Source organism: Phoca vitulina, unplaced genomic scaffold (assembly GCF_004348235.1).
Source record: "Phoca vitulina isolate PV1807 unplaced genomic scaffold, GSC_HSeal_1.0 scaffold33, whole genome shotgun sequence".
Lineage (NCBI taxonomy): Eukaryota > Metazoa > Chordata > Mammalia > Carnivora > Phocidae > Phoca > Phoca vitulina.
Window position 1 is genome coordinate 16,200,037 of NW_022589736.1, and position 25,638 is coordinate 16,225,674.

Consider the following 25,638-nt stretch of genomic DNA (forward strand, 5'->3'; position numbering starts at 1 on the left):
GAGGTCAAGGCTGGAGACAAAAAGTTGGGAACCTTAAGCATAATGATGATATATAAATCCATGGGAACTGAGGCAGTCGCTTAGGTAGAGAGCCTAAGAGAGATGTCTTGGGGCCAAGCCCTGAGGAACCCCAGCATTTAGGCTAGATAAAGGGAACCAAAAAGGGGAGTGAAGAGAGGTCAATGAGGTAGAAGAAAAACCAAGAAAGAAACTAAGGATGGGTGCTCCTGGGTTGTTCTAAGAACATATAGGACTGGCAGTGAATACACTTGGGGAGGGGAGGAAGGCAGTGAAGCTGCATCTAAGTCTTAAAGGGTCTCTAGGAGTAATCCTGGCAAAGATGGGGGAAAGTAGGCATTTTCTAGCAGCAAGAGCAGAATTGAAGAAGTCCTAGGGACAGGGAGCAGGAATATTCGAGGAAGTCACAAATTAGGAGGGAATGATGAGCAGTGAGGCTTGCGAAGTGGACAGGACCCACCATATCACAAAGGGGCTTCCATATGATAGGGATGGATAGGACCTTTTATTCCTTATTACCAAGGTAATAAGACGCTCATTATAGAAAGTGGTTAAATATGTAAAAAGGAGATATCAAAAAGGAAATCACTCCCCAGAGATTTTACATTTATCTTCCTATACTTTTTAATGTAGTTGAAACTTTTATAGGTTTTTGTTGTTGCTTTTTTTGCTTAACATATTTAACACTTCCCCCATGATACTAAAGGCTTCATAAACATCTTTTTAAGTGGCTAGACAGTACTTCACAATGGAATCAAGCAAATTAATTTCTTCCATGTTCTGTGTATACAGTATTTCAAATTTATACATGATGTTTTGAAAGATTTTTGTAATTTTGACAAATTTCTTTTAAAAATCCTTGGTCGAATAAATAAAAAGTCTTAAAAAAAAATAAAAAAATAAAAAAAATAAAAATCCTTGGTCGATGTCAAACGGCTTTCTACCCAAATTTTCCCAATTGACTCTTTTAAGATTTCTGCGTTAGACTGTTCAGAACAATCACCATGGAAGCGGTGTAAAGAATGGATGGGGGCGTGGCGGTGGGGGGGTGGGGAGCCCGGTTAGGAGCTGCTACAGTTGTCCAGCAGAGAAGACCTGGCGTCCTGCAGCCATGCTAGCAAGCTGTGCACACCCTTCCCTTCGGACCCCCTCCCCCCCCAGAAGCATCAGGCGGAGAGTTCGTTAGAAACGGCAGAACCTCAGGTCCCAGCCCAGACCTAATTTGAATCTGCATTTTAACAAGATCCTCAGATGATTCCTATGGCCATTCAAGTGAGAGAAGCGCAGATGGAGACGACTGGTGGTTTCAAACTGCTGCACACAATCACCTGGGGAGCTCTAAAAAATTCCAAAGCTCAGGTCACACCCCATACCAATTAAATCAATCTCAGCGAGTGGGACCAAAAAACAAAACCTTTCCAAGTAATCCCAACATGTAGCCAATTTTGAGAACCTTTGATCTAGGGTGTAGCGTGGAAGGAAACAATGGTTGGGCTCAGGTGGCTGAGGAACAGGCATGGGAGGTAAACCTAACTGCACCACACAGCTCCACTTTACATTTTGGATTTTGCACAACATACAAGTAGGGCTGCTGTGAAAGAACTAAAAAGCGTGGGAAGGCCTGATGTACGTACTCCCGAATTAGGAGTTACACCGCCCGATCGAGGTAGGCTGGCCGCTAATGCAGAGAAGCGCCGCCTGGCCAGGACCGCGCGCCCCGCCCCCCCCAGCGGCTCCCGCGCCCTCCCGCGTGTCGGGAATGGGACTTGGGGCGCATGCGCGCTCGCCGCTGCGGCCGGGGTCGGCCTCCGGTGACGTCAGGACGCGTCGCGGGTTCCAGCCCCGAGCCCGGGGCCCCCCGACTCCCGCGCAGGTTGGGCGGGGGCGGGGCGTCAGGCCAGCTGAGCTATCCCGTCAGACCGCGCCAGTTTGAATGAAAGCTCCTCAAGATGGCGGCGGCTGGGGCCGAGGCGCGAGGAGGTGAGGGCTGGAGAGCGGCACCCCTCACTGTCCCCCGTTCTCCAGGCAAACTCCCGAGGCCCGGGAAGCGGGGCCGGGATCCGTGGGCCCGCCAGAGCGCGACGCGGCGAAACGCCGCCTTCCGCTCTGCTGACACCTTGGCCCCCAAAGGCGCCCCGCGGGCTTCACCCTTCCCCCGGTCCCTGACCCTTCTCACGGCACGGCCCGCTCGCTCCCCGCAGTCTCTTCCTGCACCCCGCTTCCGCGGGGCCCGGTCCGCGCGCCCTGCCCCGAGGTCGGCTGTCTCTCGCTCCGCGGAGGTCCTGCGGACTCCGTGGCCCGGCCCCCGCTGCCCGTTGGGCCGGAGGCCCCTCCCCGCCTGGTCGCCGTGTGGAGGTATTCGGGCGGCCGCCGCGGCTCCTGGTAATCCCCGGGGGGGGTGCTCGAGGGCCTGTGGGCACGCGTGTGGTTTACTTCTTTGTGGTGGTTTGGGCGGGACGTTTTGTGTTCGGGCTGGCTTTTTAACTGGGAAGCGGGAAGTACCCGGTGGTGTAAATGTGACCTCAATATCAGAGGAAAAAAGAAATTGGGGCTGAAGTATGAACGCTAAGAGTACATTCCCCGTCGGATACTATCCCAGTAAGTGGGTGTTTGAAGACGTAGCCTCTGCCTTAGGGTAATTTTTATACCCACCGGGAACTTGCGTGTTGTTTATGTGGACGCCAGAGAATTAGATCCTAGCGTGTGTGTGTTTGTGTGTGCGCCTGCCTGTCTCGCGCACCCTCTGAAAGACTGGAATTTTCAAGGCATTCTAGAATTTAAAGGTGTTTGCTAGCACTACTGTCCACCTAGATTATGAACTCATTATCCCCAAACTTTTCTTCCACTAGGGGTTAGTGTGAACCTAGTTTAAGGTTTTTGTAGTGGTAATAAAATGTTTAATCTTGCAAATGAATTATCTTCTACATTATCATAGATAATCGGAATTGTTAACCAGGGTTTGCGGTTTTTTATGTTCCAGGTTTTTTTCCTCAAAAATAGCATTTCCGTCGAGGGTTGTCTTGAACCTCAAGTTAAACTAGGTAAAAATGGTAGGGACAACAGACATACACATCTTGGGTGATATCCAAGAGGAACCTCCTTTGCACGTGATCAGCATAGTGAGGTTAACTTTACACAAAACATCCCGAAGTTTTTTAAATGGAAGACATTTAAGTGGTCATTTCTGTTATACCACTCTCCTGCACCCAAACCACCACTCCACAGTAAGCAGTCTCTCCCCCAAATATTTTTTTGGAGAAAATACCTTTCGTTTTCTTGGTCTAGAATTACGAATCTTTTGTAGGAAGCAGGGTGGTGGAAATCGTGCTTCAGGGTTTCTGACGATGAAGCCCCAGTGTGAGTTGGGGAGGGTGAGGGAAGGATATAGTTAAGAGCTGCTGTGTGTTCTCTCTTCCTTGGAAATTACCTCAAAACAAAAGGTTATCACAACTACCTTGGAGAGCTACCGAGTAAAGCTTGAGTTTACTGATAGATTTTGTTTGGTTAATTCCACTTTACTCCCACCCTCACACTTTTTCAGTGAATCTGAAATCTGGAAAGATGAAAACATGACTAAAGTCATGTAGCTGGGTAGCGTAGCAAAGGGTGGGGCAGAGGACCCTTGATTCTCTGGAGTGCTTACCATAACGCTAGCCATAAAACCAAGTTTATTATATATTTCTAAACATCAGTTTGTGTTAACATATTTTATATGCCATGTGGTAGCATACTATGTACACAAAATTGAGAGTAAAATCTTTAGCACATTTAGTTACTGGCTTCTGTAAGGTTAATTATGAGTGTGTCTGATTTTTTTTAAGCTTGGTATGGATTATGTAAATTGAATACTCTGTTTTGTAAATCTTGGCTTTAAAACAATGCAGGAAATGAGAATTATGAAAATAAATTCTCCATTTGTAATAATTCTTGGGCTTATTTACCTTGATAATAATACAGCATAGGCAAAATAATAAATGGACTTAAAATTTCATGCAGCATTCCAGAATGGGAAAAGTAGGGCATGTGATTGCTGTATGACTATGTTACTGTAGAACTATATTTCAATAAAATTTCATTTCTTATTGTCCAACTAAGAGAAAGGGAGAAAGTTGTTTTTAATAACTTGTAAGGCTGTTTTAAAATATATTTAAGATATTTTTAATAACAATAAGTTTGTCTTAGGATCTACATTTTATTAAAACTGATTATATTCTTTATATTCTATATAGAATATAATGGAAAAGGTAAAAACATTATCTCTGTTGCTGTTTGCATCTATATGTAATTTTAAGAAAGCTTACAGACATGAAACTTACTGTTCAGGTGGCTTAGTAGAAATTAATTTACATTAGTTAAGCATAGTAGGATAGAGATCCATGAAAAAAATCCAAGACCAGTTCTTTAATGCTTAACTTTTTCTTGAAGACATATAAATGGTTTCTTGTCATATGAATTTTCAGTCCTGTAAAATTTGCCAGTTGAAGGGTGGGGATATAGAGGTCTTAAGTTTTTCCTTTTTTTGTTTTAATTGAGTAGCTACTTCATTAGTAAAGAATTCTATTTTCTTATTGTAGCTTGGTGTGTGCCTTGCCTAGTTTCACTTGATACTCTTCAGGAATTATGTAGAAAAGAAAAACTCACATGTAAATCGATTGGAATCACCAAAAGGAATCTAAACAATTATGAGGTGGAATACTTGTGTGACTACAAGGTAGTAAAGGTAAGGCAAATATCTAGCCCCTTAAAAGAGACCTTATCAAGACTTCAATTCAGTATTTCATATTTCTGTAACATAAAAAGAACCTTAAAAGTAAGCAAAAGCTCTTCTTAATGTTAAAAATTCTAAGTCATAATAAATTTATATGTCCTATCATCTATATTGCCAAATAACATTGAGAGGATTTTGAAGCATTAAATGTTCTTGCATTAGAATATTTTAAGGTACTTATATCATTCTACATCCAACTCTTGATTATCTCCGTGTGGATTACCAGAGCAAATGTTTTATCTCATATTGGCTTCTCCTGTCATTCATTTTGTTCCTGAATCATATTTCCCCACTATCACCTGAAATAAACCTAGAAATTCAAACCCAATTTTAGTGCTATTGAACCTCCTCAGGAAGCATCACCATTTGTATGTCCTGTATCATGTCAAACTCCAGATATTAGTGAGGTTCTGTGGGGTAATAGAATGGCCTGGAGTTTAGAGTCATTTCTGATCTTCGATTGGTACTTTGTGGCTTTATCAAAGTCATTTAATTTCTCTGGGCCTCACCTGAATTCCTGTTTCTCTTTAAAATGACGGGTTTGTTTTCCTAGGAACCTTCCTCAATCTAAACCTTATGATATATTTTTGAGTAATTCATCTTTCTGTAGTCTGTTCCCTCTCCAAGAACTCTTTTTTGGTCATTTATTTGTCAGTTCTTCCAGACAAATGAATTAGGAATCCTTCTCCTTCGTCTTCCGTATTGATTCAGTCATTAAATCCAGTTCTTCCTTTGAAACATCCATCATCTTTTCATATAACTACCTTCCCCACTCAATGGGATTTTATGATCAAGCATTTCACCTACACTCTTCAGCAACCTTCAACCCCAAAACAGCCAAGTCACCTGCCATCTTATTGTATAAACTGTGGCCTGACCAATCTAGCCAAGAATATCCTATAATCACACGTACTGATACCATTAAAGCTTATTTCTAATCTCACTCCACTCGGTTCTACATAAGGTTTTTATCTGTTGCTTTCTTTTCCCTTTCTTGTCAGCAGTTTTTCTAATTTTTATTACTTTTCTGGACTTCTTATTCTATCCTTCACCTTCGTATTCAGCCACAGACACTGAAGTGTATTTACTTCCCTGTCTTCCACTTCTGTGAAATATAGGATCCTTCAAGTATGAACTCTGAACTTTACACCAGTTATCTGTATCTTTGCTGTCACTGTTTTCCTTTTCCTGTCCATCCCTGTTAGGACTTTGCTTAATCCATGATGCTTGCTTTTTTTTTCTTTTTTTTTGTTCTTAAGCTCTCTTTTTCCAGTGACTTCTCTCAGTCAATAAAACTATTCAGGTCTTCCCCAATCTTTCTTCGACCTTGCCTCCCCACTCAAGCATTCCTGTCCTCTACTTCATTTCCCATTAACTTTTTAAAACAGCTTTGTCAAGATGTAATTCACATACCATACAATTCACTAATTTAAAGTGTACAACTCAGCTTTTAGCATGCTCGCAGAGTTATTCTAAAGTTGACTGTGGTGATGGTTGCACATATTCATTACGCCAAAAAGAAACTCGGCACCACTCCCCAAACCTCCCCAATCTTCTTCCCCCACTAGCCCTAGCCAACCAGTAATCTACTTTCTGTCTCTGTAGATTGCCTATTTGGACAATTCATATAAATAGAACCTTATAATATGTATGTGGTTCTTTTTGATTGGTTTCTTTCACTTAGCATGGTGTTTTCAAGGTTTGTCCATGTTGTAGCATGTATTAATACATCATTCCTTTTTATTGCCAGCTATTCCATTATAGGGATATAGCATATACAATTTATTCCTCACTTGGACATTTGGGTTGTTTCTGTTTGGGGGCTATTATAAATAATGCTGTTATGAACATTCATGTAGAGGTTTTTGTATGGACATGTTTTCATTTCTCTTGGATATATACCTAAGAGTTGAATTACTGGGTCATACAATTTCTCTGTGTTTAACTATTTGAGGAACTGCCAAACTTTTCCAAAGGGACATTCCCACTAGCAGTGTTATGAGTGTTTCAATTTCTATACCTCCTTACTAACACATATTATTATCTGACTCTTTGATTATAGCTGTCGTAGTGGGCATGGAGTAGTACCTCCTTGTGGTTTTGATTTGCATTTCTCTGATGGCTAATGATACCGAGCATCTTTTTTTGTGCTTTAGCCATTTGTATATCTTTGGAGAACTGTCCATTCTGAGCCTTTGCCCATTTTTTAAAATTGGGTTTTTTTTTAAATTATTGAGTTGTAATAGTTCTTTGTATATGCTAGATAGTCCCTCATGAGATATACAGTTTGTAAAAATCTTCTCCTGGGGATTGTCTCGTCACTTCTCATTAACTTTTTAACCCACTTTATTCTGATTTATGCCCCTATCAGTGACCTCCTAATTCCAAATATGAGGACCTCAAATCTTACTCTCCTTCTTAGCAATGTCTGACACTGTTCGCCTCTCTCTCTTCTTTGAAATTCTCTTGTCCAAGGAGAGACTGCCTACGCTCATACTCCATCTCTACCATCTATTAGTTGAGTGACTTTTAGCAAATTACCCTCTCTGTCTTTCCGTTTCTTCACTTACAAAGTGAGGATAGTTATAGTACCCATCTTAGGGTTATGATTAGCATTAAATGAGTTGATATAGATAAATGCTTAGAACAGAGACTGACCTGTGATGTTCATATTGTAGAAGTGTTTTCTGTCATTGTTATTCACCTCTATCTCCCCTCCTTTTCCCACCTTTTTCTTAGTACTCTTTCTGAATCTCCATTGTCTCTTGCCTGTCCTTCCTCTGAAATGTAAATAACCTTCACAGCTCTGTCCTTGGCCCACTTCTTACCTTGAAGTGACTCTGTAGATGACCTCTTTCCCAGTGGTTTCTACTTCTGTCTGTTTGACTCATGACTGCCAAATCTTTGTGAGGCATTGACCTCTTTATGGACTTCATTTCAAACTGGACACTGTACAGGTTCCCAAATTCAACATATTCAAAACTACACCTGTTTTCCTCCCTCAAATCTGCATCCTGATCTAATAGTGTTCCCTATCTAATCTAAGAAAACCATAATACCTCCAGTTACCTAAACTTTTAAGTTCAGACATTTTTAATTCTTCCTTTCTACCTACCATCTAATAGGTCATCAGATTATATTATCTCTGTCTCTCTATTTGTGTTTTCATGTTCATTCTTGCTGTACTTGAACAGTTAGTTATGTAGGGGTCTGTGCCTACATTGAAGAAACTACCATTATTCTTATACAGGATTCTGAATGTTGTAGTTAGGTTTAGATAGCTTTTGCTCTTTGGTTTCCCTTTCGCCCTCTTATCAATCCTTTCGGTTTCTTGTTTTGGAATAAGCACCCTTACTTGCACACTTAGGTCCCTTCTAAGAGGGACCACTTATATCCCTCTTTTCTTCTTGTTTCTAGCACAAATTACTTAATCTGTGAGCCAGTATTATTTCCACATACCTCTACCCTTTTTCTCTCTCCCTTCTCATGTTCAGGGCACGTGAAAGACCATATGACCATGTCCTTTTTTTGTGTGTAGCCCTCCATTTAGCTCGTAAGAGACACTGTTTCAATACCATATTCCTCAAAGCCATTACAGATGTTTCTAAAACACAGTTCTGGTTGTGTTAGGGTCTCGCTTTAAACCTTTTAATGGCTTGTCTACCAATCTAAGCTGAGACCTTTTGTAGTGAGGTTCTTTATTATCTGGCCACCAACTACCTTTCCAGCTTCATCTCCTGTGACATATCCTACTTTTTATACACACGGAAATACATATAAATTCTTTCATTTAGCTAAGATTTAATGAGCACCTACTATGAGCTGGGCAGTGTTCTAAGCATTGTGGATATAGCTTATATTCTAGTTCCTTGAACACATTATGCACCCTTGTGCCCTTTTGCTATTCTCATCCAGTTCCCTCGCTGGAATACTGTTGTTTCCCTTTTCTCCTTGACAGAATTCTCTTTGGCCTGGAAAGTTCAGCTGAAAGGTTACCACTTATTTTTGAGCTTTCTCCCCTCCCCCATGTCCGTAAAATTAACTGCTTTATAGTCAGGACTTAATAAGCACTGTTCGTATTATTCTAGAACTTGACACATTTTATAGCTTGGTTTCATACCTTCTCTGCTAAATTGTCAATCATTTAGGGCCAGGACTAGGTCTTACTGTAGTCTCTAGTACATAATGGGTATTTAGTTAGTACTTAATGAATTGAATTGGCTTTTGCATCAGTGATTTCTCCATTCCTCACAATCACCAGTACACTAGATATTCTTAGCTTCAGACTTAGATTAAAGCAGCCATCTATTGACTAATAGCTCCTATATCATCTTTCTATAGTCTCAGTAAACATTTGAGTTTCTTTTGTGTGTCAGGTACTGCATTAGGCTCTGGTAAAAATAAAGATTAATCAGAAACTGTCTCTCACCTTAAGGAACTCACAGCCTGGTGGAAAGATGGATAAGTAAACCATCCATTACAATATAGTATAATAAGTACAGTGGCAGACTTCATTACGTATCTGTGGGAGGTATACCAGGGCCAGGTCACAGAAAGCTTCCCAGAAGAGGGGATATCCCCCTAAGGCCTAAAAAAGACAGGTACACTATAACTCATGGTTTTAGTACAGAGAAAGGAGTGCTAGAATATGGGAGTTGGAAAGGATGAGAGATGAGTGAAGGAACTTTCACAGCATTCTACAGCAATGGGGGATCACTTGAAAGGTTTTTAAAAAGAGTGATACAATCAGATATTTAGTTCAGAGAATTTTCTGTCTGCAGTAAGGAAAGTGGATTGGCGGGGAGGGGAATGACATAATTTAAACATTCTGAAAGGCTGTTGCGGTGATCTGGGCAAGAAATTATAGTGCTGAAGCGAAAGGAGATAAAAAGAAATAGGTAGTTTTTTTGTTTTTGTTTTTTTTAAATTATCATGGTTATAAAATGTACAAGTCTATGGTTTAGTGGTCGGGATTGGGTAGGAATCCAGCAGTGAGGGATCTACATCTATGAAAACGTGTTCCTGACTTGTAGTGGCGTAGATAAGACTGCTTACCAAGACCCAGCAATTTAGGAGGATTAGGATAGGAGGACCAGGTTGGGTTTGGAGAAGAAGGTTGAGAACATTTAAATGTACAATGACTGGTAGGTAGTTGAAAATGTGGCTCAAAGTCAAGAATGAGAACTGGAAAACAGATTTTGAATTGGGAAAAAGATAGCAATTGAAGCTCTGGGAATGGATATGATTACCCATTAATTAACTCAACAGATATTTATTGCCATCTGCCATGTCATATGCTAGACACTGGGGATCGCAGCAATTAATGACACAGAGGTATGGTTTCTGATACATGGAGTTATCTTTTAGTGAGGGTGGAAAACCTTAAATATAATTGTACAACGTACTTACAGTTGAGGTAAGTGCTAATGTAACAGAAGGTTGTAACTTCTGGAGAAACTAGGCAGCCGTTTGTGAGAAATGGTGTTTAAACTCAGCCCTAAAGGATGGAAAGAGAAGTAGGGAAGGGTCTTGAGGCAGAAGAGAGCCTGACCTCAAGGAATAGAAAGTGTGAGTGGAACATAGTCAGCAAGAGGGATTGAAAGGAGGCTAGAAGGATGGGGAGGACCCAGGAAGTACAGCTCCCTACAATTCAAGAAAAGAATTTGGACTTTATCTTAAGGGCAGTAGGGAAACATTAACTAGTTTTGAGCAGGGGAGTGACATGATGAGATGGATGTGTTGAAGATGGTGTTCTGGCTGTTGGACCATGAATGGTTTGAAAATGGTTAGAGGCTATTGCAATATCAAGCAAAGAAAATGTGAGAAGAGAGCAAGGACTGATGAGTAGTATGGTGGGTGAGGTGGGGGTTCTCATGGGAAAAACTATCAAAGCAACTGAGACAAACTGGCAAGAAAGGTAGGAAGAAAACTGGAAGAATGAGTCATGAAGCTTGAGGGAGAAATAATGTTAGCACAATAGGGGAGAGGCCAGTGGGGTCAAGAAGAACCATGAGGGACCCATTGCATTGAGCAATGGAAGGGTCATTGATGCTGTTAGAGCAGTGTTTGTGCATGGATAGAAGAAGCTGAAATAGAATGAATTAAAGAATAAATTAGAGGTGAAGGACGCCTGGGTGGCTCAGTCGGTTAAGTGTTTGCCTTTGGCTCAGGTCATGATCCCAGGGTCTTGGGATCAAGTCCCACATTGGGATCCTTGCTCAGTGGGGAGCCTGCTTCTCCCTCTGCCTGCCAGTCCCCCGTTTGTGTGCGTGCTCTATCTCTGACAAATAAAATCTTTAAAATAAATAAATAAATAAATTAGAGGTGAGAAAGTAGAGTCAAGTAGTATCGACAACGCTTTGAAAAAGTCTAGCTTTGAAGAAAAGGGCTATGTAGGTTTTAAAGGTGTTTATAATTTTATATTTTTATTTAAAAATCTGTATGGGTAATATATGCATGTGATTTTAGAAATCGAATGTTCTAAAAGTTGAATGTTCTTACACTGAAAAGAAATCTTCCACCCCTGTGACCTTGAGTCTCCTGTCTCAACTTTTAGTAATTTATCCTATTTTTTGAAATTCCTTATATATTCCAGCATTTATATCTCAAAGGAGGTTTAGTTTAATTTTGCTTTTAAAAAATGAGGGAGGCTTAAAAAGCTAAAAATAAAAAAGTGAGGGAGGTTTAAATGCTGGTGAGAACAAGTAGAGGAGAAACTGAAGAGATGGGAGAGGTGGGATAATTGATGGAGGAAGTACATCTCTTGTATCAGCATCCACCTTTTCTCTAGTTACATGTCCATGGAAGGGTGGAAATAAGGGAGTTTCTGTTTTCTCTCTGCATTAGGAACAGAGGTCTAGGGCTACTGAAAATAAGGTAGTGGGAGAGTGACCTTGAACAAAGTGGAGGAGTTCTGAAATAGCCAGTTTGGGAAATGGAATGAATGCTCACTGGAGGAATGACAGGGCTCTTACTGTTGTGAATTCATGTCAGGGTCCACTTCAACAAATTGTGGTAGTGTCAGTGCTGTATGGTTTTCCTGCAACATGTTCCTGCCATGTTCACCTTTCATACAGAAACATTTCTGACAAAACTGTGAATACTCTTTATTAACATACTTAGCTCATCATTGAAGAACCAGAACCCCCATGCACATTGGTAAGGCTTCTCCCTTAATAAGCAAATATTAAGAGAGAAATATTACCAAAGCTTTGACTTCATAAAGTATCCAGGTAGTTCTTTGTCTCTAGAACCACCACTTGCTGAATGACACATACTGGCAGAATTGTCCACCTCTAACATAGATTAATATTACTGAAAGACTGAGTGCACTCAGAGTGGTTTGTTAAGAACTGGAATAACATAGAAGTCATTTGACTAAAATCCATATTTGAGACATCAGGAAGAGAACTCCAAGAAAGGACTTTTCCAGGGTCATGTTGCTCAGTTGTGTCAGTCTTGGACCACTAGCCCAGGTCTCAGAATTGCTACTTGGTCAGTTACTGTCCTGAAAATCCAGTGACTTTCCATGGAACACTAGTGTTTTCCTAATTAGATTCAAGCTGTTCTACCACTAATACTGAATATGATGATTTCAAAACTTTCAGGGAAGATTAGCTAATGGGAAGATAGTTTTTGTTTTTTGTTTTCCCATATATATATATATATATATTAAGTTTTTGTGCTTGCTACCACTTACTGGCTATAGACAGCAGATGACAGAACAAATATTGAAAAAACATGAATTACTATCTACATTAAATTTAACAGCTTGTATTTCTTTTAAAGATTCATGTAGTTACTCTTGTGATTTTTTTATATTACACATATGTTGGTAGCCATATTTTTTGTTTTGCATTCAGAAACAGTCAAAGCCTAGGATATAGTAGGCAATTGTGCTTGGTTTTGGGGCTATGAAGAACAAGATTTCATCCCTCTTGGTCTCTGGTTAAGTTTAGAAATGGGAACACAAGGGGATTGGCAGTGATCAGTTCTCCTTGGGCAAGAGAGTCAGGAAAGACTTCACGGGGTAGGTGACATTTGAGCTAACTTCTAAAGATGAATAGGTTTTCCACACGTAAAAAATGAGACCAAAATAAGTTCGTTATGGAAATGTAAGAGGCCACTGTAATTAGAACTTTGTAAACAAAGAGAAAGGGGTGAAAAGGCCTGGTATGTTTAAGTACTAGCAGCCGCAGTTCAGTATGGCTGGAGGGTGGTGTGTGAATGGGGCCATGTTGGAAGACTGTGTTAGAGAGGCATCAGGGACCCAATCAAGAATGATCTTTGTTATAATAGGAAGTTTGAACTTCATTCTTTAGGCAGTGGGGGAGCCGTTAAAATTTTTAAGCAAGAAAGTAACAGAATGACTGGTACTATGGATTTCTTATTTTTATAAGAAAACTTCACTTTAGTAAAGGTAAATTGGGGTGTCATCAGCCAGAGGCAGGGAAACCAGTTAGGAGACTAATGCAGTAATCCCAGCAAGAATTGAAGGCCTGAAGTAACTAGAGCTATGGTAATAAAGATGGACAGGAACAAGTATCTGAAGAAACTTGATGATGGATTGAGAAGAAGAATCTAGATTGAGCTCCTGGTTTGCGACTCATGTGACTGGGTAGATGATGGGTAAGATTACCCTTGGTGGGGAAAAGGAGAAAAAAAATCCATTTAGGAAGAACAGTGGTGAGTTCCATGGAGATAGATGGATATAAGAACCTGTTGGACACCCAGTAGGCTATTGGATATATAGGGGTACCAATAAAATTTTGGAAGTCATCAGCATATAATTAACACCACTGGAGTGATGAGGTTGCCCAGAGAGCATTTAGAGCAAGAATTCTTAACCTCTGGAATCCAGATATTCTCCATTATCCAAAATAGTACATATGTGACTTTTGTTAGGGGAAGGTCCATAGCTTTCTCCAGATTCTCAAAAGCGATAAACCTTACTTGGTGTGGAAAGGGGCCAAGGACAGAGCCCCGAGTATTTGCATTAAGTGATGGACAGGGATAGTAAGTAGTCTCAGCAAAGAAGGCAGTAAAGGAATAATAGTGAAGAGAGAAATGTGATGTCAAAGCCTAAGTCAAGTAACATGAGGACTGAAGAGTCATTGGCTTAGCAATTAGAAGACTGGTAAATTATTTCTAATAAACAAGATGGAATCAAATGTATTTGTATGTAATGAAGCTTCCCATAGAAACACTATGGCTTCTAAGAATTGTAAAAACCATTGGCCTATAAAAAAAGTTCAAATGCCTCTGTTGAGTGTTCAAGGCTAAAATTTGCTCTTGCCTTGCCGTTTAACCTCTTGCTTCAATATTCTGAACTTTAAAGCTAGCCAAATCCATCTCTTCGCTGTTTTCTGGATACTTCATACAAATCTTAGCTCCAAGCTTTTGCTGGTGTTTTTCATCCTGCCTGCCCTGTTCCCTACCCAACAAATTCTATCAGTCTTTCACAGTTTGGTTTGTTCTGTTTTCTCTGTGCTCTTTTCTGACTATATTGATTTCCTTCTTTATATACGAGTGGTAATTATTGTCTTGTTTTGTCACTTAAAATTGTACCGCCTTGCATTGCTACTTACTGTACATATTATTGCCTTCTTTTCCCAGAGAGATTTTACCCCTCAAGACTAGCACTACCTTAACATCTCATCACACCCCCTACACCCCCTAGTGGCTGAACTTTCATGTACTTATTTTAAATACTAAAATATTTGAATGAATTTAACCTAAGCCAAATATAGTGGGGGAAAATGTGTTTAAGACAAAATTCTTATAATGCATTCTAAATTATACAGGAGTGATTGATGGATCATTTTACAACTGTACTCCATTTCTATGGGTAATCAAGAGTTGACTGCATATCAGAATAAAATACTGATATATATGAGGCTTATGAACTTTTGGGCTTTTATTTGGAATTTTTAATGAATTGAGTTAATTAAATTTGTTAGGCCAAACTAATTTTTCTGTGTAAAATTACCAATTTTTCAAAATGGAAATATCTTTTTTGGATTTAAAGTAAAATGCACTTACTAAAATAAGTCTACAAAGTAGAAATAAAATATTACTAGTATTTCTATACTATTTTGCCAAAGGCACTCATGTTTTATAAACATCTTTACCATCTGTAAATTAAGTAGGTACTGATGGTATTAACATACAAAACAGTCACTAACAATGCAGCTGGCTCATTACTAAACAATATGATAATGTTACTTTGGAAGCTGACTTCAGAGGGTTGGTGTTAACTGATTTTGCTGAATGATAATTTAGCTTAATCATCTGATTTGAAGCCAGTGTTTCTGTTTCTTCCATTATTTGCTGACAACTGTTGGCATAATCCAGGGTATGGTAGGAAAAACTGTAGCAGAAAAAAAAAAAAGGGCCAGAGTTGCATTGCTTTATTCCAGAGTCAGAAAAATTAAAAACTTTCCTAGATAAGAAGTAGAATAGATATGTTAGATACTGCCACGTGGGTCACATTATTGTTGAGCAGATATCTACTAACATAAATCCTAAATTGTAGTAATTACCTGACAGGAGGGAGAAATCCGTGTTACACTTAGTGAGCCAGTTTGACTAACACTTAAGTATGTCTAACTAAGCTTTTCCTTTTTTTCCCTGAAATCACAGTGTGTATTTTCAATTTTGCATATCCTCACACCTTAATTTAACCACATTTTTTAAACAGGTAAAGCATATTTTGACCATTTTCATAAAGAAGGAAAGTTAATTCACAAGCAGTGTTGCTTTTTGAGTAGAATATACTAAAACATTGAGACGAATCAGTGGGAAGAAAATAAACTTAATCACTGGCTGAGTGATTTGCTTCAGCAGAGCTGCCTCGGGGCTCCTTTTCCCCAGTTTGTGCCTCAGTAACATTTCCTAAACCTTCCAGGTTATATGGCATTAATCAATAATAAAACAAGTGTTATACATACCCTTTATAATAAAAACTGTTAAAAATTTCAGGAAAAAGCAAATGTATCCCAATTAGGTTTTTAATCCATATCTATGATTTAAAACAACTAAAAACTGTAGAATATACAGTTTAATCACTTTCATATTTTAGAGTGTGGGTATATGTGAGTTATTCCAGAGGACAAAGAAAAAAATTGAAGGGCTTTAGAATTTTTTTTATTATACACACTTAACTACCTTTTTTAAGAGAAACTTAACATGGCATTCCCTGATTTTAAGGGAAGAGAACCTAGTCAAGTCACTGGGGTAGGAAGGCAAAATTCTAGGGACCATGGTGGCCACAACAGCAGTCTGAGGGATAAATCAAAATGTTTGGTGTTAGGTGGCTTGAGTGCCTGCTACCTAATCCATTCACAGGTGAGTCTAAATAAGGTAAGAATTCTCTGGAATCGTGATGTCTGTCCAGTAGAAACAATATAAGCTACATATATATAATTTTAAATTTTCTAGTAATCACATTAAACAAGTGAAATGAAACAGGTGAGACTGCTTTCAAGAATATATTGGGGGCACCTGGCTGGCTCAGTCGGTAGAGTGTGTGACTCTTGATCTCGGGCTTGTGAGTTTGAGCCCCACGTTGGGCATAGAGAGGACTTTAAACAAATCTTTAAAAAGTAATAATATATTTAATCCAATAAAAGCAAAATATTTCAGTATGTAATCAATATTTTTCAAATGTTAAGAAATATTTTACCTTTTTCTGTGTTTAGTGTTTGTAATTCAGTGTGTATTGCACTTAAAGCACATCTCAATTTGGACTAGTCACATTTCAGGTGCTTGATAGCTACATGCTGCTAGGAATGACTGTATTGGACATGGTGTCTCTAGAACATCTAAGGGATGTGTGCCCATGATATTGAGAAATAGAACTTGCCTTATATCCAATGTAAAATATTAAAATTACCTGCCTTAGAGGATACCTACATCTGTGCTGGCCAAGTGAAGCACTAACGTAGGTCATAAATTGTTAGTTTTGAGACTACCTGTTTCCATGATCAAGATAAATACGAAATACGACTTTGTTTAATAATTACTGTTTGGTAAAATATTCATGAATTTCAGTACTCTTATATTCACGTGCAATTCTTTTACTGTGCTCAAACATACTATGCCACAACTAAATTCTGTACCTAATTTATGTAATATAAAGAAAAAAGTTTTATGTTTTGTATTGCATCCACTAGAAACCTCTGACTCAATATATTCTGAACTTTATTAAGAAGAATGATAATGGCTACCTTACTCTTTAAGATATTAAATTATTTTAAGTAATTAGGACTGTCATAATCTGACTTCAATTTTCTTTTATATTTTAAGGATATGGAGTATTATCTTGTAAAATGGAAAGGATGGCCAGATTCTACAAATACTTGGGAACCTTTGCAAAATCTCAAGTGCCCATTACTACTTCAACAGTTCTCTAATGACAAGCATAATTATTTATCTCAGGTAAACAAAGGCAAAGCAATATCTCTAAAAGACAATAACAAAGCTTTGAAACCTGCCGTTGCCGAATATATTGTAAAGAAGGCCAAACAAAGGGTAGCTCTGCAGAGATGGCAAGATGAACTCAACAGAAGAAAGAATCATAAAGGAATGATTTTTGTTGAAAATACTGTTGACTTAGAGGGCCCACCTTCAGACTTCTACTACATTAATGAATACAAACCAGCTCCTGGAATCAGCTTAGTCAATGAAGCTACCTTTGGTTGTTCATGTACAGACTGCTTCTTTGAGAAATGTTGTCCTGCTGAAGCTGGAGTTCTTTTGGCTTATAATAAAAACCAGCAAATTAAAATCCCACCTGGTACCCCCATTTATGAATGCAACTCAAGGTGTCAGTGTGGACCCGATTGTCCCAATAGGATTGTACAAAAAGGCACCCAGTATTCTCTTTGCATCTTTCGAACTAGCAATGGCTGTGGCTGGGGTGTAAAAACCCTTGTGAAGATTAAAAGAATGAGTTTTGTCATGGAATATGTTGGAGAGGTATGTTCAACTTAAAACAATGGGTGTGGAAGGTTTATGCTTTTTTTACATCAGTAACAAATATTGGTACGTTTTTATATTACCATTTGCAAGTGAGAGAAGGGTTCACTGGCATAGTTAGAAATACAAACTTGTATATGAACAAAAATATATCTATAATGACAAACAAAATAGTCCTCTTTCAGAAACACCCATTCATAGTCATTGAAACTGGCATTTGTAAAATATGGCGACTGTTTTTTACATAAAAGCCCTAAGAAGAAAATCAGATCTAAACACCTGCTGACTTTGAAAACTTTTAGATTATAATTCATCCACTTGACTAAACATGGTTAAGTGTAGTTGGCAAAACTCAGTATCGTATCAACATGAGAGATACTGTAGGGTAGAAAAATGCTTTCTTAGGAAGTGTTGTAAAATAACCTTAAAAGCATTTATTGAATCCACCAGAAAATCCAAATTCATTGTAGCTCAGCTGGAGACTATTCTCTAAATTGCCAGACTGAGCAAATTTATTTTTATATGTATAATGTAAATATACAAAAAATAGTATTTGCATGTACCACATACTATTCTAAGCACCTGATGTTTTAACTCCTTAATACTCTCAATAACTCTGAGGTAGTAGTGTTATCTCCATTATTATAGATGAGGAAACAGGCACAGAGAAGTTCAGCAACCTGCACAAGGTCACATTGTAGTGAAGAGGAGCCAGGATTCAAAACCAAGGCTCCAAGATGAGTGCACTTTGCCGCTGCACTACACTTCCTCAAACTGAGTGAAGGACTAAGCTGTGACTAGAAAATACAAGTGTGACTGCATATCTCAGGTTGTCACATCTGACATTTTAAAGGTTATGTGGAACTAAGTCATGTATAATTATCTGTATTCATCTAGAATTCTGAGATTAAATTGGAACCCTACTTCGATCCTTCCATTTTTAGACAATGGCAGATTATTGTAAATCACTATTCGGGATACCAGATCTTGTATAATCAAATTCCTCTCTGTTTTGGCTTACTGAATGCCGTAGTTAAATCTGGTTGACACCATGAATCACTTTAGACATTTTTGGTTTCCTAAGCTGAGCATCTGGTAAAGCTGTGTTCTTAGAACAGAACTGTAGACGATGGTTTTGAGCTACAGAATTTCATGAAAACAAGAGTGTCATCAAAACAAATATTCACACAAACTACTCTAGAAGAGCTGGATGGAAAGATGTGGAAAACTAAGGGCAGAAATGACTGCAAAAGAATCAAGGCTGTTTAAGACAGGAATTAGGACAACCCACAGTTAACAAATTGAGACAGTACTACTTTCATTCCAATTTATTCAGATGTTCAAAAAGCTACCCAATTACAGCTTTCTGTAGGACATAACGGAATGTAAGGACTAAATTTACAAGATACTCATTTGCAACAATGTGGATGGAACTAGAGAATATTATGCCTACTCTATGAAACTAAACTTTCCATACAGTTGACTGCAAATTTAGCATGCCGCCTTTCCTGTATTTGTAACAGATTTCCATTTGTAACTGCACAAATTACAGGAAAAATAAGCTTTTAGAGTATCTTTACTTTTTTTTTAAATTAACATATAATTTATTACTGGTTTCAGAGGTGCAGGTCTGTGATTCATCAGTCTTATATAATACCCAGTGCTCATTACATCACATGCCCTCCTTAATGCCCATCACCCAGTTACCTCATCCCTCTACCCCTCTCCCCTTCAGCAACCCTGTTTGTTTCCTATGATTAAGAGTCTCTTATGGTTTGTCTCCCTCTCTGGTTTCACCTTGTTTTATTTTTTCCTCTCTTCCCCTATGATCCTCTGTTTTGTTTCTTAAATTCCACATATAGGTAAGGTCATATAATTGTCTTTCTCTGATTGACTTATTTCGCTTAGCATAATACTTTGTAGGCATTAGTATGTTAATAAATTTATGGATGAGTGTGTTTCTTCAGTTCAACAATAGCTATATAATATACTGTAGTTTTTTCTTTTTAGGTAATCACAAGCGAAGAAGCTGAAAGACGGGGGCAGTTATATGACAACAAGGGAATCACCTATCTCTTTGATCTGGATTATGAATCTGATGAATTCACTGTGGATGCAGCCCGATATGGAAATGTCTCTCATTTTGTGAATCACAGTGTAAGTGATACTTAAAGAATAGACAGGACTAATCAACTTAGCACTGTTTTTAATGATTTTCCATAGTTGAGAAATAATTATCTTTAAATTACTTACCCTTTTAATATTTCCAGAGTATAATACAAAGACCTCTTTGGTTAGGTTATGGTATTATTGCCGTATTAGGAAAATTCATTGAGGTGCCTACCAAATACCATGCATTTTGCAAGAGTTTTTATGTATGTTACTTCATTTAATCATTCAAAACTTTGTAAGTTAGGTTTTGTGTTAATGTAGAGGACAAAGTTAGCGGAGGAATTAAGAGGTAGAAGGGTTAGGAATCACATGCAACTGTAGAAGTTAACATGTAACTTGTTAACATATTTATAAAATTTAAGAATTTGCAGATTAAGTATTTAGGGTTGTTTTTCTAAGCCTAAGCCTAATTTTCTAATTTTTAATTCATGTTTGAAAAGAACTTAGAATACAGCTGGAACCCTGATTGTAGAATTTTATACTCTATAAACTATTTCTAAAAATAAGGGAGTTGAATAGTTACTGGGTACCTACTAAGTGCCAACAGATATGGGTAAGTTATGTAGCTGCCCATATAAGAAAGTAGGCCATGCTAAACTTATGATGGATTTTATACCAAGAAACTAGCTTATGTTTAGTAGTGAAATGTCAGAAACCTTCTGACTCATTTGTTGTGAGTTTTATTTTTAATATTTTTAATTTTTAAAAAATTTTTTTTCTTAATGATAAATTTGAGATACTCTCAAAACAGATGTATTCTATACAAGGACAATTAAACACTTATTTTGATTTCTTAGGATGATTCACTAGATGTTTCTTCTTGCATTGTCCAGAATTTAATGTAGCATTCTCAAAATATTAAACAATTCCAAACAGAGGTTAAAGCAATGAAACTCCATGCAGTATAAAATTTGAGTTGTATAATGCTGACTTGATTTTTTAAATATTCTATTTCACGTTACTTACTTTTCTCTGTATCACGTTACTAACTGAAATGAACTACATACAGGTGAAATGATAATGTTATCTAGGGTTTGCATGACAAGTCCTCAGAAAAGTTAAAAGGTTGAGACTAGATGAAACAGAATTGGTAAAAATGTTAATAATTGTTAAAGCTGCAGGGTGAATATATGTGGATTTATTATTTTTGCTAGTGTTGTGTATGTCTGAGATTTTCTATAAGTGAAAACAGTATTTTTTAATTTGCGTGCCTCAAAGACCACTAAACAATAAACCTTGTAATTTCTAATAGAACTTAAAAAATAATAGTCGAGAAATTATTTTATATGGAATGTAGAAGAGCCTGTTCATGTCATTTTTACTTAAATGGGTTCTAATGTTCCTTCTTAGTGTGACCCAAATCTTCAGGTGTTCAATGTTTTCATTGACAACCTTGACACCCGTCTTCCCCGAATAGCATTATTTTCCACAAGAACCATAAATGCTGGAGAAGAGCTCACCTTTGACTATCAAATGAAAGGTATGGTTTTCAAGTACAGTTTGATTGGTGTTCAGTTGTTTCAATATGAAGAATCAGAGTAGAAAAAGACCTGAACCAAAAGATCCGAACCAAGCAAATATTAAAGAAGAGAAAAAATGAGGCTATAAGAGTTTGTCATTTTACTCAAGGTCACAAAGCTAATCTGACAGAGGTAAAACTAGAATCCAGGTCTGCCTGACCTTGAGCTGAGTAATGCTCTTTTCTCTGTATCACGTTGCCACCTGCTTTTTTCATAATTTCCATTATGAAAGCTTATCATATACATCTTTTCTCAATATTACTTGTATTTTAAAATTGTAAGGCATACATTTCTGAATATTTACTAAGAGACTGAAAATACGACTTAAATCACAAGTGAACTTATTCCATTCCTACTAGGATTTGGCTTTTTTTTAAAAAAAAAAATGGTACTTTTATTTGCTTTATTGTGACAATATTTTTTTTCTTTGTTTTTTGTAAGTATTAATTATAGGGTGTTACTATTTGGCCTTGCTTTATGGCCCTTAAGTAATGTATGAAACTGAATGATTGTGTATTGGATTTTCCCAGTTAATTTCCATCATTTCCGAAAGCTATTCTTTTAAGTATGGGCTAATAGGGTATGCTTTTATCTCTTACTAGCCCACACCATCCTTTCAAGATAATTCATAATGATTTGTCTCTGAATATTTACATTTACTTAAAACTGATAGAAAATTTGAACTTCCTCCTGAATTGTCTTAATTCTTACTTCTGTATTTCTTTTTCTATGTAATCAGGTTCTGGAGATATATCTTCAGATTCTGTTGACCACAGCCCAGCCAAAAAGAGGGTCAGAACTGTGTGCAAGTGTGGAGCTGTGACTTGCAGAGGTTACCTCAACTGAATTTTCAGGAAATAGAGCTGATGATTGTAGTTTTGTTTTTTTTCTAATGTTAACATTTCAAAAAAGTATTTGGGACTCTTTTCATATTATCAAGATTATATGCTATGTTAATTTACAGTTCATATTTCAAACTATTGGCCAAATGTATTACTGATGCTTCTGAAGAGAAGAACCCAGGGTCACATAGACTAATTTGAAATACACATATTTAGTAATTAGGTACCAAACATGAAAACTATTTACAGATGAGCATATACATACATAAAAAGTCTGTGGATTAAAGAAATGCCTCCTTCAGTGTTTAAGCATTGAACTGACAGTGTAACAGTCACTAAGATCAAATATTCAACCTGCGTACACCTTGAATTTAGAGAAAGTTAATTCAGTTAGGGCAAATATATACAAGTGCTATTCTGTTATGTTGTCATTCCCATTATTACTCACTGTACTTGTATTTGAGACAAACAGATGATACTATATACTATTTTCCTACTTTCATTAAAATATTGGGTCTTACTGATACATAAATTTAAGGTTTAAAATTAAATATAAAAAATTTACAGCTTAATTCATATTTTGAAGCAATCTTGACTGTTATGAGGCATGTATGTCTGAACCAGTAATTCTTAAAGACTTTTATTCCCTTAAAAGGATAATTTCCAAAAAGTTCTACAATTCTAGAATGGCTGGCCATTATGCTGCTTCGAAAGGCTGGGGCAGTGGGACCACAAAAGGGTTTTTGGAGTGCTGGGCAGAGGGAAGGGAGCACTTGAAGGGCCCCTCTTAGTAACATGAACTGAGATCCATGTCGAGTTCCTCTGGTCTAAACACAAACAGCAGAACAAGCTACCCCTGAGTGCGGCTGCACCTAACAATAATGTTTCATACAATACATTAATAGTACATTTCTGAATTTCAGGCAGTTTTAACATTTCCACCAAATTTAATTATTTTTCTATTTCCTGCAGGCTCTTAAAATAATCTATATTTTGAACTGATACTTATTTTTTATACATGAATTTTTTAAATGTGATAAAGCTAAACTTGGCTTGGCCAAAGTGTGTACCTGAATAATGAGAACTTTTTTTACTTGAACCATGAAGACTGAAATGGAATATATTCCTTGGTTTTTGTTTTCCTGCATAGTAAAACCTCAATCAGGAAAAAAACGTGTTTTCATCTCTGTCATTGTGGCATTTGTAATCATGGTGTCCAACATGAAGGTAAACGCAGCAAGTAAATCTGGCTTTCAGTATTCCTAATTAAATTGTACCTAAGTCCATTGCCCCATTGCTTTAATGACCTAAAATAAGTTTGGGTAAAATTGAACTGACTTCAAGAATGCAGCACTTCAAATATCTTCTTAATCTTTAACCTCTTTTTTGGGAGAAGCTACACTTTATTATGCATTATATTGCTACCACATGACTTTGCTCTTTCATAATACAGGGTAAATTCTTTACATGTTTGGAGTCTCAGTGTATTAACCAAAATCTGCAGAAGGTGTCAAGGAAAAATACATTTTTTGGTGCCATTTCTTATGTTTTATGACAAAATAGTCACATGGTGTCAGTGGTGAGAAAGCATCACAGATTTACAGGTGCTCCAATGGCCAAGCTTACTTTGAATTATAATTTTTACAGGTTTAAATATGTAATTTTAATATTCTTAAAAAGTCAGTGTTTTACTGTCCAGTTATTCTTGTCTACTTGTGTTAAAAAAAAAATGTAAAACAGGAGGGCAAAGGGAAAGTGGCTATTTTCAGTAAACTTGTTTCATTTTGTCCTTATTACTAGAAATTTAATGGGTCTTTGAGATTTTAATTACCTTTGTTATCCTTATTTTATTAAAAAGCTGGACTTAATCAGTAAAATAGGAACTCCATACATGAAGCTGTTAAAAGCCTTTAAGTCAACATTTAGCTTCTTTAGTTTCCCAAGTTATCAGAATTTGTTCTCTCAGTATAAATATAGCCAATATTCAAGGGTAATATTTAGATCGAGTTTAAACTGTAAATCCACTGTGCAAGTTGTATTAGTATCATTGTTTTCAGTACCTACATGAGGATCGTGATACACAGTTGGTAATCTCAGGGTCTTTTCCCCCTCTGTGCAAAATCTAGACTGCATTTATTTTTCTTACAGTTCATTTTTCTTTAGCAAAATAAATTTAGTTTGGCATTTGATTTTCTATTTATCGTGGCTTAGCTTTGTTTCTGAATATTTTACGTCATTTCCAGTAAGGCTTACAAAAGGGTCAAAAGAACACCCATGTATTCTGGACTACTTGCTTCTGCAATTAACCGAAGGTTTTTATACCATTCCTTTAAAGAAGTTTATCATTGTCATGGTTGATCCATTTGAATATTAAAGTAGAATTTTACATAGCATAAAGTGAATATGGATGGATACTTGTAAAACGTCTTGAGCATTATTAGTCACCAGGTTACTTGAACACATTGTGCTAAATAAAAACTGCCTGGAACTGTAAGGGAATTTTAAATGGAAAGCTATTCTTTGAGCAAGCTATTAGGCCCTTTCTGTGTGCTCCTCATAAACCCATGAGGCTGGCACTCTCAGTCCTATACTGGTTAGGTAACATTAACACACCCAAGATCACCAGCTCGGAGCCAGTAAACTACCTGACTAGACTATAATGTCCTCAATTTTGTACTGTTAGTTTAAACATGTAACTCTTGGATTCCTCTCTAAGGCAAATGTGGCTAGTCACGGGGCTGTTTCTATGATTATCTTGGCATTTTGAAACTTTTTTTCTTTTTCTTTTCTACTTTACAGTTCTTAAAGTAAAAATCAAGTAGCCACTAGAATTAATCCTGCCCAGGGCTGTGCTCTTTTTCAGAGGCATTATTACATAGTGGCTAAGACCATGGACGCTGAGCTTGAATTGCCTGCGTTTTCAGTCCCAGCTTCACCCCTTCCCAGCTATGTGAACTACCTCTCTGTGCCTTAGCTTCCTCATTTGTGAATGGGGAGAATAAATTTATCTACCTCAAAGGGTGGTGGTGAGGAATAAAGGAGTTGATATCCAGTGTGTAAAAGAATGAAGCATCACAGAGTAAGCACCATATGTAAGTATTTGCTACAATTATTCTGTACTGTAAGCCTGTACTTTAAAATCTTTGGTGATCACTACAAGTTGTTTTGTGTTCTGTTTTGTTTTTTTAAGTTCTAGTGCTCCTAGCCCTTAAATTCATTCAGCTGGCATTTATTATGCTAGGTTCACCTATAAAACAATGAGAATACGGCAGGATGTAATATTAAATTGACAATGTGATTATAAAGTGCTAAAAATTTCAGAAGAATGTTTCCAGGCACG

General features: G+C 37.5%; 1 protein-coding gene across 2 annotated transcripts; it reads left to right on the forward strand.

Moving 5' to 3' along the window:
* The first annotated feature begins 1,830 nt into the window (after positions 1-1,830).
* SUV39H2 (suppressor of variegation 3-9 homolog 2) lies at positions 1,831-25,605 on the forward strand. Of its 2 annotated transcripts, XM_032425698.1 has the most exons (6): positions 1,831-1,998; positions 4,593-4,738; positions 17,093-17,764; positions 19,775-19,921; positions 21,287-21,416; positions 22,196-25,605. In XM_032425698.1, exons 1-6 carry the CDS (start codon positions 1,968-1,970, stop codon positions 22,300-22,302), a joined length of 1,233 nt encoding a protein of 410 aa, XP_032281589.1. In that variant the 5' UTR covers positions 1,831-1,967; the 3' UTR covers positions 22,303-25,605. The 2 variants fall into 2 exon arrangements, with proteins under 2 accessions (XP_032281589.1, XP_032281590.1); XM_032425699.1 differs by lacking the exon at positions 4,593-4,738.
* Positions 25,606-25,638: the final 33 nt, after the last annotated feature.

Bases quoted from the DNA above. Each gene is read 5' to 3' on its own strand.
- SUV39H2 (XM_032425698.1), top strand. From the start codon at position 1,968: ATGGCGGCGGCTGGGGCCGAGGCGCGAGGAG. The intron at 1,999-4,592 runs GTGAGGGCTGGA...TTCTTATTGTAG, and splicing joins TGGGGCCGAGGCGCGAGGAG to CTTGGTGTGTGCCTTGCCTA. The intron at 21,417-22,195 runs GTATGGTTTTCA...CTATGTAATCAG, and splicing joins CTTTGACTATCAAATGAAAG to GTTCTGGAGATATATCTTCA.